Below are 20,338 nucleotides of genomic sequence, written 5' to 3'. Positions count from 1 at the left end.
ATGTTTCACTTAAACACGTGTTTAGCAAAAACAACCAAAACATGGGGTCTGAGGCTGAGCTACACACAGACTTTGAGTAAGCTGGAGGTGCTATCAGTGCTAGTACAATTGGGTAATTGTGAAGGTCCAGATTTAAAACTTTAAAAAGTTAATTTTAAGTAATTTTTGGTCCATGCTTTGTTTAAGCATAAAAATTCCCCTTACTGGCAAATTAAAGGACATCAAAAGGATGATGGCATTGTCAGCAAGTTACCTGAAGTTGTGACAGATTTCTGTTGCAAATGCTGAATATTCTTATTCTCCAGCCAAAACAACAGTTAAGGTGTGATTATTTCAATGAAGGTATCTGGATCTAACTTCAATTTTATTCTACACTGCAGTGTAAAAAATATGTGTGCAGGTGGAAAGAAACATTTCTGCCACAGCCCCTCCTGGTGACAAGAGAGGTCAGTGTTGAATTGACATTGATAACAAATTGTTATCAGCTATACAGCACGTGATGCTGGAGCTTAATCATTTTCTTTGCATGCCTCTTATGTTTGTCTCTCTTTTTTTAAGTGTAAACACATGCCTTTGCTATGCTTTATGGATTATTGTATGTTGCTTCAACTTAAAAAGGCAAATCTATGTGAACCTATCAGAGGTTTAGCAGCTCAGAGTTGTCTTATGACAGATTTTGCTTTTCATGTATTTTCTTATCTGGGGGAGTTCAAGTCTCTCTGATGTGGCTGCTGTTGGAGCTACTTTGTACCAACTTTGTACTGGCCTGAGGATGGCGAGGATGCACCTAGTGACCACATTAAATTATTTATATGAGAGTGGAGGCTGGATTTTTAAACAGTTGTGTGATGAGCCTAAAATTTAGACTTCCTGAACTAGTACCTTCATCAACACATCCACACCAATGCAACTAATTCTAGTATGGACTTCTGCCTACTTCCACTGCCCTGTACATTTAACTCCTGGCCTATCAGTAATCCAACTAAATGTCTGCATGTTGACCAGCCTGACAGCCCTCACCACTACCCCCGCCATATGTGTTTTTAAAAATCCCTGTATGGTCTCCCCTGTCACAGTGGTCATGCAGTGGTGATGAAGGTGCTGATGGGGGTCAGCCAAACCTATCTACATGCCAGTCTAAAATTAACCCTAGTAGTTTCCTGTACCCTTTAATCCTTAGCTTTAAAGCCACCAATGGCCAAGCCGCAGGAAGAGCAGCCATCAGGGCCCCTCTGTAGCTCTGCATGCCACAGATACCATTGAGCCTATCTGTCAATCATAGTCCTGCCAGCAGCCAATTCTAAGAATAAAAGCTTCCCAGGATAGGTTGTGTTTGATGGATGTTATCCAGTTTGATGGATGTTATCCAGACAATTGAAGGAACTTACACCTTCACCCACAGTTTCACAGGTTTCTCTTCCCAGTCTGCCACAGTTTTCTTGAAAAAAAATACTCCTTTGAGGGCATCACTCCTAAAGCCTTTTTGTGTGCTCCTATGTCTCTAATGATATGTAGACTGATAATTGAGTCACACCCTAAATAGTTAATTGTCTGGATAATTGAATCATGGGTTGGATACTTATGGGAACTTTGAGGTAAGGTTATCAGAGGAAATAAATTAAAATGAGCTTTTGCAAGATTGTTACAATACTCACTAGAAAGAGTGTAAATAAGTTTTTAAAAAAATGCTAAATATCAGTCTGGTGCTGCTCAGAGATCCTAACCCTTTTTAGTTTTATGATTTAATCGTGACTTGATAAAATATAAAAAGAATCTAGTCTTTTTCCCATTATTACTATCCAATTATTCGAGTTACACTGCTATGAATTTATATAGAAAAGATATAATCATCAAATAGGAACTATTTGATATCATAAAATAAAGAAATGGACTAATGCATAATAATGTCAGACCCTGTGGCCACTGTAAGTTTTAATACTTCAAATACATGTTTGCTTATAATACCACTATAGTTGAATTCAGGAAGTTTACTTGTATATTTATAACCTCTTTTTTTTTTTGTTGCTTCTTGGATTATGCAAACTCTCCTAGATTGCAAAGAGGCCAATGCCCCACAAAGAAGAAGTGCCTTGATAACAGAGAGCTCCAAAGCAGGACAAGATTTTTAGACAAGGGTTCATTAACAGAGGTTGGATCAGGATATACTAATACTGGTCAGGTCGCAAAGCTGAAAGGAAGGCAGGTGTTGTATTTAAATCATACAATCATATTGTAAATCATATTGCTCAGCATGGTATCCGTAATGAGAACTCAAATGGCGAACTTCTGCTTTCATTATGCTCCCGACACAATCTCTCAATTGCAAATACATTCCTTCAAGTGAGAGACACTTACAAATCCACCCAAAATCAAAGCACTGGCAAAAATTAGACTTCACCTGCAGACAACATGATTCTGTGACTTTCATATCACTAGAGCAAGAGAGGTCTGAATCCTCAACAGACTATCTTCTCCTCAGATCCAAGGTAAATCTCTAGGTGAATACAAAAAAAATGCCCCAAGGCAAGAAAGCATCCTCCTCAAATAATGTCAAGCTCTTCTACTCCAGCCTGAGGTATATAGGCCACAACAGGGAAGTGCAGCCCACACCCCGAAACCTGACAAATCACCCATGAAAGATGAGGTGACAGAAGCAATTCCATCATAAATTTTTAAAGCAGGTGGTCAGCCACTGGTACAGATGTTTACTGAATTCCTTTGTATGTGCTGAGAAGACAGCTGTTTACCTAAAGATCGAAAGATATTAATATCTACATTCTCACATCTACATTCTCACTAAGGGTTTTCAAGAGAAAGGATGTGTTCTTGCTCCAACACTCTTCAGATTCCTTTTTAGTGTGATTCTTCAAAGACAGATCGAGGCATCCAGATCATATACAGGACACATGGAGGATATTTAATACTGAGTGACTAAAAGCAAAGACAAAAGTGATGAAATCACTTATTTGTGATGTTCTTTATTGTGATGATTGTGCTGTTGTCACCCATGCGGTGGATGACCTTCAAAGACTGACAGATCCCCTGTCTGTGACCACTAAGCACTTTTGGACTTACAATAAGCACCAAAAGACTGAAGTGATGTTTCAATCTACAAAGGGATCAACAGCAAACATGCCTGAAACAAAGATCAATTGCAAGGTATCCTGATGTCGAGGTATCCAAAACTAGGTTTGAGTATGGAGACAAAATGCGCAGTATTCAGAACAGTAGTCCTAACTGCATTGCTGTATGGTTTCAAGTCATGGGATCTCTGCTCTAGGCATGTTCAAAGTCAAAGTAAACTTTATTGTCATCTCTGCTATATACAGTACAGTATATAGAGAGACAAAATGACAAGGCTCCAGATCCATTCAGTGCAAAAGACAAACAATAAATATAAGAATAGTAAGCATGGTAGAGTAATGTTGGTGTCATTCGGTATAACTATGTCTATTGTCTTTCAGTGGAAGAAACGTTTCTCCCACTGAAAACGCTACGTCCAGATGAACAGAATCAACTTTTGGAGAACTATGTCTATCACTACGGCCGTCTTCCTCTGCTTGTCCACTCCTGGCGAGACGAGCTACCGTCTGTCCCAGTCCCTGCCTCTCGGTGCCCCCTTGATGCTCTTAGCTGAGTGTCCCGCGGGTTCCTAAGTGTTTACTTTGAAAAAATTAGAGTTTTCAAAGCAGGCCCGGTCGCCTGAATACCGCAACTACGAATAATGGAATAGTACTCCGGTTCTATTTTGTGGGTTTTCTGTCTGAACTGGGGCCGTGATTAAGAGGGACGCCCGGGGGCATTCGTATTCTGCCGCTAGAGGTGAAATTCTTGGACCGGCGCAAGACAGACGAAAGAGAAAGCATTTGTCAAGAATGTTTTCATTAATGTTGGGTTGATTAACCATCACCAGTTCAAAGTCCGTCTGTATCTGGAAGTCCCACATAATCTTAGCTTGGTTATTCTCAACCATCCTGGGGTGTCTATCATTTTGACCTCGGGACTTCCAAGCCATACTCCGCACAGATGTTTCTGGCCTTCCACTTGCTTATGGCGTTCCATGTATGCCCTGCCTGCTAGTATCTTGCACCCTGCTGTTATGTGCTGGATTATCTAAGGCGCATTTTTAAACAGCCTGCACCTGGGGTCTTGCCAGCCTCTCTGGATCTTGTGCTCAAAAGTTGTTCCTGTGCTGCCATGATTAGGGCCTCTGTGCTGTCTTTCATTCCAGCTTTGTCCAGCCACTGGTAGGATTTCTGGATGTCATCCACTTCGTTTATCTGCTGGTGGTACATACAATGCAGGGGCCTGTCCTTCCATTATGGTTCCTCCTCTATTTCTTGGGCTTCTGCTGCCTGAAGTATTCAGTAAACATGCGGTCGGTTGTGAACATCTTCCTGATTTACTCATGGATGTTCGTTGTTTCATCCTGGACTGTGGTACCAACCCTCCATGCATGGTTAAGAGCTTTCTTGTTTTTATGTCAGTGGCTTCTATCTCCTCCTTCTGCCAGCTTATTATCCCAGCAGGGTACCAGATCACCAGCAGGGCATAGGTTTTGATAGCCCAGATCTTGTCCTTCCCGTTCAACTGCTCCTCAGGACTTTCCTTGGTGGCTGCAGCTTTAAGCAGCCTCTTGTGGTTCCCATTGACCTGTGGGATTCCCAGGTACTTGTACCTGTCCTCAATGTCTGCAATGTTGCATTTCGGTAGTGTGGTCCCCTCAGTTCTGACTACCTTCCCTCGCTTCGTTACCACCCTACTACACTTCTCCAGTCCCAGTGACATTCAGATATTGTTGCTGTATATCCTTGGGGTGTTGATCAGTGTCTCGTTCACTCTTGCCATACAGCTTGATGTCATCCATGTAGAGGAGATGGCTGATGATTACGTCATTCCATTGTCAGTATCAGTAGCCAGTCTTGTTAATGATCTCACTGAGGGGGTTCAGGCCTGTGTAAAACAGCAGTGGGGGCAGCGCATCTTCTTGGTAGATCCCACACTTGATGGCGACTTGTGCTATGAGCTTATAGTTGGCCTCTAGTGTTGTTTACCAAATACCCATTAAGTTCATGATAAAGGTTCTTAGGGGCCTGTAGATCTTGTACAATTCTAGGAATTCCAGTGTGGGGCACTGAGTCATAGGCCTTCTTGTAGTCCAGTGATTTTGGTACAGACAACTATGAAACACAATCTTATTCTCCCTTTTAATGTGGAGTATGCATGTTCACTCAACGTTCCCATGACCTTCCTACTACAATTTAGATGGTAGGATAAGACTAAGCATATGTGTATGGATAGTCTGAAGTACCTCTGCTTTCATCATGTGACAAATGGGTGACTTTTGCATTCAATGCACCAGCAGAGTCATAGGAAACTAAATGGATGAATGGTGACCCTGCTAATAATAAGCATGACACCTCAGGGAGATTTGCCTATTTATCGTGAAGTCACTATGACTCTCTGTGAAAAAAGAAATCTCTATATGCATATAGAATATAGAGTCCTATCTTAGAATAGAATAGAATTAAACTTTATTGTTATTACACATGTCACAAGTACAAGGCAACAAAATGCAGTACAGCTACACGTGGACACCCACTTTTTATGGGCAACACGACAAATTTAGAACTAAAAAGGAAAAACATAATATAGTGACTTTGAACCAGTGTTTGTCATTAGTGTGCAGGCTTTGCTGCCATAGTTGGATCAGTGGTATCTCATCATTATTGTTATGATTATAAGTGGCTACCCAACATAAGAAAAAGATTCCCTGAAATGGAAAGTGGGAAAAGCAGAGAGAGCTGGCACCTCTTGAAATATGAGTCTTTTTATAAATCACTTGCGTCAGGACATGAATGTGGAGGTCTCACTCTTTATTACATAGCCAGTGATTCACACACTTTGTACAGCTACGCGCTGGGTTGAATTTCCAATTTTAAAAAAGGAAATAAAACATAAAAAAGAGAGATGCCTTACAATTTATTTTGTTCATCTTTACACAATACATATTATTGATAATAAAATCTGTTAATTGCTTTTTTAAGATAATTCTCTTTCTCTATTGTATGCTGTCTTCTGTTAAGATCTATGTTTTATGTATGCTTATTTGCTTATTCTATAGTAAAAGAAAATACTTACAATTCATGTTTTCCATTGTTTACTTTTGATATGGATTATATATTGCATGCTGTGTTTTATTGTAGTTATGTAAAATTGTAGCTGGTTGCTAATACGTTTTGCATTGCTTACATCTTTATTTTGACCAACTCTTAGCAGTAAGAGTTAGGTAAGGATTGTGTCTACTTACACAGTGGAATCTTTCGTGTGTGGGCTTTTGCACTGTGTCATACATGCACATCAAGAACTTAGTTGACAAAAATGCTGCATACAAGTCACTGTTTCCATATCCTTTATTGTTAACAATCCTAGCTCTGTCACGATCAAACCTTGTGGTACTGCTTGGCTTGCTCATTTCCACATAGTCCACACACACACAGCAGCTGGTGTGTTGATGTGGGAATAGTCTCTTCAAACTGTGAAACAAGTTGCTGCTCGCTTGAGAACACGACACCTAAGCTACACCGTCGAGATTATCTCCTGAGTCTCCAGTTCTCAGGGAGTAAACGCCACTGCTCTTCCTATCAAATCATACTTTATCTCTGTACTTTATGCTTCCCTTGATGGTTGAGTGCTGAGGAGCTGCCTTCACAAGTTAACCAAGGGAATGTTTGTTTTGAACCCAAAGACCTCATGGTAGACTAGCACCTGGTAAAACCAGCTGGGCTAGTTACAGCAGGACTGGAATCACTTTGCACCTGCTGGGTAGTTTATTGTAGTTTCCTATTGTCACAGCAGAACAGAGTGTGCACAGTGCTATCTTACACAAGCATCATGTAACAGGACATGCTAACTCTGTACTGGAAAGTAAAGTGGGAAATGTTCCAAGTGCTGTAGTTAATGGAAAACAAGAACTCTGTGAACAGCCTCGTGATTCATTGCGACTCTTTTTTGTCGTGACTTGGCCAGCTGGTTAACACTCAACTGTACTGCAGGTGAGGAGACACTTACATAAATGTGTTACTGTAAGTGGAGACAAAACACCAACGAATGTGTCAATGGAAAAACAAGCAGAAGAAGCGGAACGTGTAGACAAAATAGCAATTTATTAATAACTTATATTTCCTTTACATTCGTAAGAGAGGAGTTTGGAAGGAGTGAGTAGAGGGCAACATAGTGGTTTCCTCTACGGGGGGTGTGGGGGCAACTCTCCGAAGTTCTGGATTTAATTTTGTCTCGTCTTGTCAAGTGAAAACTGCATTTCACAGAATTTTCCCTGAAGAAGCGAAGCAAACACAGCTCCCTGCTTTTTCCACACATCGGAAATATTTAACCCACAGATCATGATTTCTTAAATTAACCTTCAGAGACATCCAGTAAATTCCACCTTTGGCCATTTGAACTGCTTGAGTTCTTAAGCATGGAGCCCAATTTATAAACTTCAGTGATAATCGTTCTAGGTTTGGTTGGGGTTTTTTGTAAGAAAACAAAACAAATCTATCTGGGATACTGTAACCAAAAAAAGTACATTTCTCTGAAGGTTAATGTGCAAAAAAAAGGGGAAAGAAATCTTCCAAGCTCAAAAGTAAGGCAAATGGCCAAGGTGACTTTGATTTGTGGGAGGACAGGTGCAAAAAGAAAAGGCCAGCCACAAAGCGCTTATTGAATATATTACACATGTACACAATTCTTGGAAAGCCTACTTGATTTTTGGCATAATCAACTCAAACATATTGATCAATACACAGTTTGTATGCTTACATAAAAGTAGAATATGAAACAAAGCAAATCTTCAGTACCCACTTGTGCCAAAGGGTATATACTACTAGAGCAAGGCTTTTACCGTATTGTCTTTTATATTAAGATATATACACACCGTATAAATGTTTGAAAAGACTCCACAAATGTAAAATAAAGTCCATTATATTGTGTGCCTTCTAAAGCCAGGGTAGTTGAGCCCCATGCAGGCAAGTCTTCACAGAAGATGAAGGAGACAATGCACCCTGATGTCATGGAGGAACTAGTAATAGACCCCAAAACAAATATACAAAAGGATTTCATTTATCTGTCCACTTTGAACAATCAGGTCTCTTTGGCACACCAGCCTTTGAACTTTGAAGCATAACATACAGCTGTCCAATCAATCACTTTAGGCTTCCTTAGACACACTGAAAAAATACGGAAAAAAAGACCAGAGTCTTACAGCAAAATCTGATTGTAGTAAGTATCTGCACACTTTAAATGATTCGCTTCCTGTCTCTTGTACTGTCTCTCCTCATTTAGTCAACAGCAGCTGCGCTTCGGTCAGACAGCTATGGCCCTTCAGTAACCACACTCAGCAGCTGTCGCCTCAGACCAGCTGTATCAATAATGTCGCACAGCAGACGACGGAAAAAAGAGAAAACATTTTGCAGCTTTTCCAATAGGAGGCCCACAAAACCCCCAATGAGAAGAGGAGTGGTGACAGCAGACCTCACGTGGACTCCAGGGGGTCCAGCTGGAAGACGTTGTGGTTGGTCGGGGTGGTGAAGTAGAGCTGCTGGCTTGGTGGTGCCATGCGGTTATCACATGGACTCTTCAGACCCAGTGTGCGCTCAAAGTCCAAAAGCTGACCCATGAAGTTGAAATTGGGTGAGATGTTGGATTTTTTCATCTTGACAATGTCGTAAGCATCGTTCATGGACAGGTTGAGCTTCTGCATCAAATAGGCCACCGTCACTGTGACAGAGCGGCTAATGCCTGCAAGGCAATGGACCAGGACGCCGCATTTCTGTCCCCGAGCTTCATCTGGTGGAAGAAAAGAAAGGGGTGGAAATTTTGTATCATAAATAAACAACATCTTTAGAGCTTTTCATCATTCCAGATAACTAGGAAAGAGTAGATATCCCAGTTTGTTGTTTTGTTACTCTCACAGTCCAAAGACCAAAGATTTAGTCTGCATGGATACTGATCAGAAGAAAAAACATTCCTGACATCTGAAAAGCACAAAGCAGAGAAGCTCTCATTGTTTATGCTTCTTTTAGGCAACTAATCAATAATCAAATCTTTGTGATTTTAAAGTCACGCTTTGTTGGAAATTGAAGCAGGTCCAGGAACTTATTATCCTATCTCCCAGCCATGTCAGTAAATAAACAGGGGCTATGACAGTATTGCACATAAACAGAGCTCACATTCTTTGGTTTCTTTTGGCCTAGAGTAGCTGGCTGGGAAATTGACTATTACGGTCTATTAAACCATTCTTCCGCTTGCTAGGGTTACTCTGACAATGGTGCCATTTGGGCGTGTAAATGTAGGAGTCATGAGGGCACCCTGTCAAGGCGAACAGGATGTCATCAGGCCGTAAATGGCTCCTTTTGTAATGTGGCGGGAGGAGGAGGGGAGGGGGGGCAATGCCATGTCCTAGATTACTTTCAATGCCACTTCCTTCCTGTTGCGCTTGAATTACCGCCCTCCCCTCGTTCACTCTCCCCTTTCTCCAGTTTCAACATCGCCCTTTGTGCTGCAATTTCACAAGCCCTGGGACAAGAGATAGGGCCAGAATGTCTTCCACTGAAGTCAAACCAAGTGCATTTTGCCTGTGCACCATTGGAGGCAGACTTGTGTTCCTCTGCCTCTACACAATGCCTTAATCTGCCTGCTCTGTGTGTCCCTGTCTGATTGACTGATAAGACCACAGCCAGGGACACTTCATCTAATCTCAATTGCACAATAACAACCTAAGAACTTCCTGCCAGTGATAATATATATCACATTTAATACGTTTATGCCCCCAGCTATCTGTTTTTGCCCCTTTACTCTGCCTGCATGCGTGTCATAAAGTAGGGAACAAGAACAATACTAATCAAACACCCAACTTTTGAGTTGAATCCTTCTTCAAAATTGTGAGGACTTGATGGGGTTTTTTTTCTCTATGTTCTATATTTTGCAGACTGACGCAGTATTACTATTTATGGTCTCACAAACTCAAAAGCTAATTTTGGAGTTTAAATAATTATAAGCAGTACTAAAAAATGAATAAGCATGTACACAACCTAACCAACAAGATTTAATCTGCAGAGCGTTTCCAGTTCTGCGGGATTACTTACCAATAAAGCTGATGGCTTCGGGAAAGAACTGAGAGAGATTCTGGCTCCAGTGATCCGAGATTGGGATCTGCTTGTACTTAAACTCTCCTGCGTTCTCAAAGAGGTTGGGGAGATTGGGAGTCACGTTGAGGATATACTTGATCCCGTACTCCTCCAGCACATCAAGGTTAGTGGAGTCCTTGGCACAGCCCAGGTAAAGGTGCGGCAAGATCTCTACAGGGAAGGAGGGATGCGGGTTGGATAACGGGCTGCCGTCCGAGTCTGTGGCGCTGCTCGGATCCCGGTCGATATCAGACTCGATGTCCGAGGAGTCAGAGCTGATGCGCAGCCCACCGAGGCCCAGCACCTGGGCAGTAGGGGAACTGCTGTGGGACGAGCCATCCAGGTTGGTTTCGCACAGAGCCGGACACTCGGCCTGGAATTTACTGAAGCCACCTGGAAATATATAAAACAGATGCAATGAACACACCGTTTCTGCCTGCCACACAGCAGGCATAAGTTGCACACTGCAGACGGCAAATTATTATTTTCTGAGAAAGAAAAAAAGAAGCTTAATACACATAAAATCTGGTTACGCGTCTCTTCGAAGTAAATTAAGACCCTCTTCAGTAATTACTGACGTGCGAGGAGTCAAGTGTAACCTAACCTTAGAGTGATGACTATATATTTCTTTAATCAAAACGCCAGAAATCTACGTCTGCGCGAAAATCTAGCCTGTGAATGAACAGCGGCAGCCGCCGTGCCCGAAAATGTGAATGAATTCCACTCACCCTCCAGATAATATGCCTTATAGCCTTCGTCCTTCATTTTCCTCAGCAGTAAACCCAACACGGAGCCCCCGTCCACGTTCTCGTTCCACTCTCGGCTGTACTCGTCGTACAGCAGGATGGCGTCCGTCTTGCACCTCCGCACAAACCTGTCTCGATCCTCTCCGTTGGAGAGCAGAGAGCGCACGGGCAGATTGCCTTTCTTAAGCCGGCGAAGCATGAGGCTGGGTATGGCCACGTTGATGGCAGTCTCGACGTGAGACGACTCGTAGAGCTCCTGGGCCCGACAGTCCATCACAAGCAGGCCGTCCCTGCGCGTCTCCAGCTGCTCTCGGAGCCAGCCCACCGTCTTGCTGATCGCCATAACCGAGTCAAGCTGGACGACGGGCTTGAGCTTGTCAAGCATTTATAAGCAGGAGTTAAAAAAGGGGGGAAAAAGGTGTCGAGGAAAAGCGGGGAGCTTCTCGGCTTCAGCAGCAGGCACAAATATCTGTCTGGAATTTCGTTTTCAGTCTGATCTGCTGCTGAGAGGGCCCTCGGCAACACAACTCTGAGAACAACGGCTTAAAAAACTAAATAAAGAGTCAAAATAAAAACCGTCACGCTTGTCAAGACTCACTCCAAACGTTCTTTTGGATCCAGTGTGTTGCGGGACGTAGGAATTCCTGTTCCCTTCAGAGATCTCCCGAGAGTAGGTTGCCCACACTGTTCCTCATTCATGCATCTGGTTGGAGAGAGCCTGAGTTATTTATCAATGAGTCATACCGGCCCTGCGACGAGGCTGAAGCTTCCTCTCTTCTTATATAACTCCACGGCTGCTCTTCCACCTCTCTTTCTCTCTGTGCGTATACAGGCTGTGTATCTAATATTTTTATGGAGATCCAGAGCAGAAAGGCGGATTTGTTGCTGTGAAGCATGCGGGGTATGCACCCGTCTCTGCCTGCTGTTGCAGCCTGTCTGTGCTGTAGATCGTTTCTCTGCAGGTTCTGACTCTCTGCGCTCTCTGCGGCGCCAGGCTGCTGAATGGCTACAAACAGGAGGCGTTCCATTGGATACGTTTTGTGGGGCGACCAATCAGAAGCGCGGCAGCAGCGGTCGCCTTAGAAACGGGGGCCGGATAGAGCGGCCTGTGTTGATGAATCGTTAATGAGTTTGTCATTCACAAAAACGGAGAGGAATTTCCGCTCCGGATCAAGTGTGTGCAAACAAACACAAGAACTGCAGGGGGAAGGAAGGAAGACGGAGAGGGCGGGAGCGGCCTCAGCTCACAGTTACACACACACACGAGTTTCAAATAAAGAGCGTCGCGATAATTAGGCTACAACGCTAGTCTGCAACAATGCGGTGTGCGTTTTTCAACATGCTGGAAGTTTTAATTCACTTAGAGCTGTTTGAACCGCTCTAATGCATGCACTATATTGAAAGTCTTACCATTAACCATCATAATATAATAAGTATAATAAGAACCATATATATATTTTTTCAAAAAACATATTACACTGTAATAGCGCGACAGTAAAGCCATGCTCAATGTGGGCTTTACAGGCAGAACGCCTTTGGTGCAATTTCATTTTCTTCCTCACTCCGGAAACAGCTGATCTGCATCCAGTGAGGTCTGGCACATCTGACGGAGGATCAGCGCCTTGCTGAGAGATATGACCTGTAACCTTTGTTTGTTTTTCTAAAAAAAAAAAGTCTTGTCTTTCAATGCTAACTACCCCACCCTGTGTGATCACTTATATTGTTTCCACTTGTTTCTGTGGGCATGAATTTAGGATTAAATACAGTGGTGCGCTCTCATGGAAGGAAATTATTATTTCTTTGTCCATAAAAAATAAATTCGAAAAACTCAAGCTCCATAAATTTCTGCTACAAATATATATTCTCGGTAGAATAAAGCAGCAGCCAGTTGCTATGTGACAACAAAAAAGTGGCCTTCTGCAATTCACGTTTTTTTTCTGCCCACTTGGTGGAAGGCCGCTGAAATCACCTCAGATGAAAAAAAAATGTTTCTCTGCGATATTGTGAGCACACAACGGCACTGGAGCTATTTCTGTCTGTGCAGCCTTCACTGGAATGAAGAGGTTTGTTTGTGTGGGTGATGCTGGTTCAATGTCACCGTCTCTTTTTTCTGTCTCGCACTAGCCCGACAGTCCTGTGAAACTGCTGTATGTTCCGAAGATGTCACGTTATCTTATGTAACCCTTGGTGGTATTGTCTTTGTTTTTTCTTCTGAATCATACATTGTCCCAATAATACTACATTTTAGTATCTGTTTGTTTCCCATAATCCAAAGTGCATGAAGCCTAGCCAGTGGCATAGACTGAAATGTTGGACCATTTCACTTTAATCAGACGGATCATTTGACTGTCTTAACCCTCTTTCAGCGCTGACAGACTCACTGTTTCAGGGTTATGTGAAGCCACGAGGGTCGCAGATCACACACACAAAGGCTTTTAATAGACTACCTGTTAATTTGCATGACCTGTGCAGGCTCAGTGGGGTCCAATTAACATCACACTGTAACAGCAACTTGACACTTTTATCATATAAGAGGAGCTGAAGCCTCGAGCGGAAGCCATGCTACAGCGATATTATTAAAGGACCCAGCAGGAAAACACAAACATGCACAAATCTGCAGTATTACATCTTATAAGGCATTTATGGATTCATTTGAAGACTGATTTGGAAATAAATCTGGATACACTTATGTGGCGAAAATGAACAACACAAATATTTAATTTCTTATTGTTGGCATGAATGTATGATTTAGTGAGGCTCTGGACAAGTCAGTGGAAACGTGATTAACATGGGTGAATATCCCAGCAGTAACTGAAGTGCATCTTTGATAATTAAGGCTAAAAGTGTTATCAGTTTATATGCATGACACTATGGCTCATGACAAACAGGGGAACTATTTACTGAACATTTAATTAGATATGATAATCCTTTAAAGAGCTCAGTGCACTTAAAAAAAGACAGTGTGATTTTCTTGTTTCCTGTTTAAATATAGTTGTGTTGTGATAGTGTGTTTATCTCTGTTGCTTCCTGTCTTCCTGACACCTCAGAGAGTAATAAGATAGAATCACTGTGAAGGAGGAGTTTATCAATCAACAAGAGAAACAAGCTGAGTGACTGGACAGCAGATGACTCAGTATTTTTCCATTCGATTCCAGTCTTGGATACTCGAAAAAAGTTTTTGTTGCTTTGTTTTTGGGTTTTCTTTTTTTTTTTCATTGTTGTTGTTCTCTGTGAAAGGATTCATGCCAGCATGTTCACAGTCCCCCACTTTGCAAGATTATACGTACTGTATTCTGCTATACAGTACATGGTTGTTTATATCAAACAGCATGAAATCTGTAAAAGTAGCGACATTGCTCTAAAGACCGTGTGAGTGAAAACTATGATTTTTTTTGGTTTAGTGGAATATACAATAGTATGCTCATGTTTTTAAAATCCTCTTACAATAATGATTCATTTGTTGTCTGGAGATTGTGTTTTATGTATTGTGATCAAGGAGGGACTCCAAAAAGTTGATTCTGTTCATCTGACAGGACCTCTCTCAAATACACTCTATGAGCAGTAAGCAAAAAAATTTGGCTTAAAGTAAAATGGAGCATGTATGCGTTTAGTCTTTAGTGAGTTTCAGTCGTACATAACACTTCCTGTTATGTCAAATATGGCTCATGGGTGTGCCTGTGTTGTGGCTCCCCAGCAGTGTCTCTGCATATGAAGTGTGTAATAGCTCCAGTGTTCATTTTGGCCCAAAGACTTCTGCACACCCCTCCACCTCCTGCAGCCCCCTAGGGATGACAGAAGCCCCTGTGAAAGAAGCCACGCTGTTACTATTCACCTTCAAATGAATTCTATTCTCTTTCAGTGCTCCCTCCTCCTCCTCTCTGGGTTTCACCCTCTTCAGTACCTCTACCTCTTCCCTGCTGCTCACCCCATTCTTCTCCCTCTGCCCCCCTTTTTTTGCCCTTGGCCCCCTTTTTTGCCATTGCCCCTCTCTCCCTTCTTCTTTCACCCTTTACATTTCATTTGTCTGCGTACATGCACATAAAGCACATCAAACATGCCTGAAACCACTCATTTGGGCCAGACATATATAAACGCAGTATGTCAAGACTTTGTGATGTCATTTTCAGACTTGCTCTGATCAGCCTGAATGAAGTGTTTTTAAAAACTTTAATGAGTTAATGTACGAGTCTTTTCTGGCTGGCCAGGTTATTTTCAAAAAGCTCGGTTTTGCTAGCTCAGTCGATTTCACGATGCAAATTCAAAATGACAAGAAGAAGATGCATTTCTAAAATAAACTCATTTGCTTCACTTAGGCACAGTCTCGGCACATAACTGGGCCACTACACTGTTTTAACTGACATGAAAACACTGTTTATATGCTGAAACTTAATATGAGAGCTTTCAGATTTTTTACCCTGTCCGTCCTGATCACAACAACATATAAACAGTGTATAAAGGATGGCGTTAGCATCACCTAAATGAGGGCAAAATATGCAGTGGGGGCTGTGCTTTGCAGTGGTGAATGTGTATGTACGCAAAGTATCCAGGTGCCGACTCATTTCTTGCCTTTGATACTAAGCTATGGGCACACACAACCCATGAAGATGAAAGTAGTTCCAATGTTGCTGACTGGCATGAAAACTAAAGTGATCAACCATAAATACAGAGAAAATAAGCTTTGAAGACAAATTGTGGCAGATAATGAAGTTCAAATTGTGTGTCCTCACTTGTGTGTTTTGTGCAGAGAGCACGACACGGGCCATCGTCTCCACGCCTTGATCACTGTTACAGTGTAGGCTGTGGTTGCAAATTGCATTACCAGCACAAGAACCAGTAGCCGTAAAGATAGGGATGACTTCATTTTCAGGCCAACCTGTAAGTTATTGCAACATGGTAGACTAATGTGCCTGTGTTAATTCAGCTCCATATTATTGTGTGAAGTTGCACTGGGTTGGGAGTGGTTTTGTGTGTGTGTGTGTGTGTGTGTGTGTGTGTGTCACATTTTTGGTGAGCCAATGGCTGGAATGGGGTTGGACTAATTAGAGGCAGGTGTACTTGATTGCACTGATACACTGGTCTACTTATAGCCCACACAACAAACACTGCTGTGTCATTTTGTCTCTCTGTGCAGGTATGTAATGTGATGAAATAAGATATGTTTGGGATGGATGGGCTTTGCGCTATGAATTTTATACTGAAGGTGTCATTTTGTCTCTCTGTGCAGGCCAGGGCCTATTATATGCCACAGCCTAAAGGCAGCAGAGTTGCAGAGGCTGTAGCACCACTGGCTATATGCTTGCAGGGTGGTGGGTCTCCAAGGACAACTTCTAACCCTGTTAAAGGCAACACGTGGAGTGCAACTGGCCGTGTGGCATAGCTGGCTCTGGCCTTGGGACTGTGTGTTTTTATACGATTCATAAATGGGACACTGGACTGTTTTATCTTTTATCTCTTGATATTTTTTGTCAATAAATTATCTTTTAGAATTTTATTGACTGTCATCTTTTTGCCCACGACTGAGACTGTTGGTCAGACCTAGAATCTTTCTTTGGGTGTGTTACATTATCACTGCTCAGTTTACTTTGATTAAAAAGTCAATAGAATTATTCCCATGGGGCAACTGAAGGTTTGTGATACTTGTTTTGTTTAGCAAGATAATCTTCATAAACTGGTGTCACATTTTTTTTTTCCAAACATAAATGCAATGGCCAGAAATGCAGTGTTACCTTTGAACTTCACTATGGTCACCACCACACCAAGCCTGCTGATGATATCTCTGTGACGAATTCTGGAGTCTAATTTTGCCACTTGTTAACAAATATTGTCTCTGATATGTGTAATAGCTGTCCAAGCTAACCACTAAATAACTTGTTCCTTTCTCAACTCAAGTCATTCATTAACTGTTTACATGCTTAGTCTCGCCTTGTTTGTTACTCATTTCTTTGTTTTGTACTGCTGGAAAATCCCCTGACTCGCCTTGTCAGCTTGTTTCACTCCACTCATTTCCTACAGACCTACACAGACTTATTACACGTCCACTTTGTGGTGTCATGATCTTATCTCTACTATTTACAGTCAGTTGGTTTACATTTCCACACTGAGTGACTTAATGGAGGTCTTACTGATTGTCTTAGAGACTGTAAAGGCAGTGGTAAGATGTTTAAATCACTATACCGGAGACAGTGAGTTTAAAGGTCAGTGACTTCCTTGATTTAATATCTCCTACTTTATTGACCCCAGGGTGCAACTTAAAATTAAGATTTGCACTGTGTATTTTCTTTGCTTTCTTTTTGAATGATACCAATTGAAACACCTGCAGTGTTGTAGCTTCTGTTTCTCTGGGTGTTTTCCACCATCAGGCTCCCCCACGTCAATCCCAACCCCCTCCACATACACACCACACCACCAACAACAGCAGCCACTCCTTCAACCTCAAACCTCTTTTCTCATTCAGCAACTAATCTTTCCCCCCTTGTTTCTTTGCCACCGGCTGCTTGTCTCAGACGAGGAAATCCTTTGTCCACAAACAAAGACCGTGCACTAATCAGGTCTGGAGTCTCTGCATGGGTGTGTGTGTGTGTCTGTGTGTGTGTGTGTGTGTGTGTGTGTGTGAGAGATGTATGCACATGACACATACTCAGGAAGTAACAATGTCTTATTGGTGCCTGAGAATGACATGGAGAAAAACTGAGACAAACAGTGAGAAAGTGTCTGCATTTATTACTGCACTGCAAAAAACTGAAGTTAGCCTATGACACATAAGAAGTCTGCATTTGAACTTGAACAAGGAACTTCTGTTGTATTAAAAGAGATACTTACTTGAACAAAAATGCAAAGACAAAATTTCAAGAATTCAAGAATTAAAGTCAATAGAAGACTAATTTGGGGTAATTGCTTTTAAATAACTTATATTTTTTTGCTGATTAAAAACAAAGGAAGAGAAACATGACAGCTATGGAAAAAATGGACTGTGGGTGTGGGTGAACCTACAGACTTCCAGAAATAAATGCGTGTTGAAACCAAAAGTCATGTGATCCACAAAATTAAGCAAACAATGCCTTTCGATGCTCGGCTCGAAAGGCAAACAAACAACAAACACACAAATGCAAAAAGTTAATGGAAAAATGTAATGAGGACCTCTATTCAGTTCAATTTATTGTCATTATACTGAGAATGGGTGCTTGTGTTCAGATGCTGAAGCACACTTATGTTTTAAAAAAATATGAGTGGGTGGTCAATTATAGTGGTATGTTCAGAAAAATATATACCATATTTATATGATGTGTTCAGTAGAGTCTAAGCACACTCACACGACAAAGTACCACGGTGCAAAATGGTCAAAATGCAGCACACTCCAAAGGCAGGCCAACCCTCTGTGAAAGCTGAAGAGCACAGCATTGAACAACAGAAACGCCGTGCATCATGAAGACATGATGAGGATTCTTCTGAAGGCTTTGAGCTGTGGTGGAGGCTCAGATCAGCAAAGAAAAAAAAAGCCAGGAGGCGCTGCCAGGTTTCTGCTAACAGATAACAAGTGCATGGTTTCCTCCCTTATCCACTCTATCTGTACAGGGGCACCAAAGTAACACACAAACACGCAAACTCATAGGTAAACGGCACACAATGCCAATACAACCTGTTCTCTTGTTCTTTCTATTTTTTTTTTACCTTTTGAAGGCAGATGCATTTCTCAAACAACTGTGTATGATAGCAGCTTGTTAGGTTTTTTTTATGCTGGCTATGATGATTGACTCCATGAAAAATGGATTGATGGTTTTGTCTGTAAGAAGAAAATTCAATAATAAAAGAGTCCTCCTTTAATTTAAACGAGGTTCTCTAAAATCCAAATGAGAAAGCTTTATGCTTTATTAGCTGTTGTTGTGAAAGTATGTGTTGGTTTAGGGTCCTATGTTTTTCCTACCCATAATCCATTTCTAAAATCTGTCCTTTGTATGATTTGTGGAAGGGAAAAAAAGGTGAAAAGTGCATTCTCAGATTCAGGACACACTCACACTTTGATATCCAGGGAGGTTCCCTCGAGCTGTTTCGTGACAACTCCAGACACACACACAGACACACACCCTAGTCTGAGCTCTGTAAAAGACAATGCTGGCTCCAGTGTTATCAGCAGCTCCATCGCTTTGTCTCTGCTCTGCACCTTGTCACTGCTGTCCTGTTTCTGCATCTGCGTGTGTGTGCGTGCATGTGCGTATGTGTGTGTTAAAACAGACGGGATGGGCTAGGGATTGCGCAATGAGCTCGGTTACCTTCGGCGAAGTGTCACATTCACATGCTACTTGTGTGAGAGACCCACAGAGAGGATTTCCCCTTCACTGTGTGTCTACTTCCCTCTGTGTTTGGTCCAGTTATGTCCGTCACTCTGCATTCAGTCACTTGGATTCAAACCGGTTTTATTTCCTCTCATTCCACAGCTTCAGAAGTACATTTAGAAAGTGATTTATATATCACCTTAAGCTCGACGGCGAAGGTTGCTCCGTGAGGAAACGGGAGCTGCCTCATTATATTCATTATTGTTTGTTCAGAAGGGAATTATGCTGTATATTTATCTGATTCACATGGGCCACACCTAGCCTGCATTCAACCGCCATCAGTGGTGCGCTCGCTGCTTTCTGTGGCACAACCAGGATTTCTGAAATTCAGAATGGCAGAAAAGAAAATACCCACATCCTCTACATACTGATTTAACCCTGATAAAATCTATTCAGTCCAATTTATTGTCATTATACTGAGCAGAGCCTGTGTAGAACTAAGGTAGAATAGTGTGGAAATTGGCACATTAGATAGGGTACAGAAAGGCTACTGTACCCTATCTGGTACAGAGTTTGTTTGTTTGTTTGTTTGTTTGTTTGTTTGTTTGTTTGTTTGTTTGTTTGTTTGTTTGTTTTTCTTACTGATGGACACATGATCAGTGGACATGTTTGGGGTTTTTTGGGGTTTATATTTTTAACCAAGGTTACACTTTGATCACCTGATACCATAGTACTTCCTCTCTCTTTTTCTACCGACTCTTAATGGGGGGAGGGGTGTCAACATAGGAAGTAATTTGTAGTGATGTAGCAATGAAGAGACCACAGAAAGTCAATGACAGTCAGTGACTTCAAGCAGTTTCATCGGAAATATCACATGTAATGCAAACTTTACATTTTCTCAACTTTCAGATAAGCAATTGAAGCGATGACCAATAAGAGTGCAGGATATTGCTGACTAACATATGGCACTGTGGTAAATACATTGCATATACAGCCTGTTACTACTGTACAGTGTCAGGCTGTAGCATCTTTCCCTGTGCAGATGCCACTTTAAGGGAAACATCAGCTCTTATCAGGTAATCCCCAACTGTGTCTGTCAGCAGTTTGATGTTTTTTAGAGATATAGTGTGTTGTT

The 20,338-nt window shown here is 41.8% G+C and overlaps 1 protein-coding gene across 1 annotated transcript; it reads right to left on the bottom strand.

Annotated features, from left to right (window-relative positions):
- Positions 1-7,577: 7,577 nt before the first annotated feature.
- Positions 7,578-11,928, bottom strand: dusp6 (dual specificity phosphatase 6). Its single transcript, XM_005751153.1, has 3 exons — positions 10,916-11,928; positions 10,146-10,580; positions 7,578-8,847 (listed from the first exon to the last, which is right to left on the bottom strand). Exons 1-3 carry the CDS (start codon positions 11,316-11,318, stop codon positions 8,534-8,536), a joined length of 1,152 nt encoding a protein of 383 aa, XP_005751210.1. The 5' UTR covers positions 11,319-11,928; the 3' UTR covers positions 7,578-8,533.
- Positions 11,929-20,338: the final 8,410 nt, after the last annotated feature.

This window comes from Pundamilia nyererei, unplaced genomic scaffold, assembly GCF_000239375.1.
Source record: "Pundamilia nyererei isolate P.nyererei 1_Seehausen unplaced genomic scaffold, PunNye1.0 scaffold00301, whole genome shotgun sequence".
Taxonomy (NCBI): domain Eukaryota; kingdom Metazoa; phylum Chordata; class Actinopteri; order Cichliformes; family Cichlidae; genus Pundamilia; species Pundamilia nyererei.
This window is presented reverse-complemented; position numbering and strand designations above follow the sequence as displayed.

What these genes read in the sequence shown, in the direction of transcription:
- dusp6 (XM_005751153.1), bottom strand. Translation starts at nt 11,318, where the DNA reads ATGCTTGACAAGCTCAAGCCCGTCGTCCAGCTTGACTCGGTTATGGCG. An exon ending in TAAGGCATATTATCTGGAGG is followed by an intron (nt 10,581 to 10,915) that starts GTGAGTGGAATT and finishes ATATATTTCCAG; the next exon opens with GTGGCTTCAGTAAATTCCAG. An exon ending in CGAAGCCATCAGCTTTATTG is followed by an intron (nt 8,848 to 10,145) that starts GTAAGTAATCCC and finishes TTCTTCCACCAG; the next exon opens with ATGAAGCTCGGGGACAGAAA.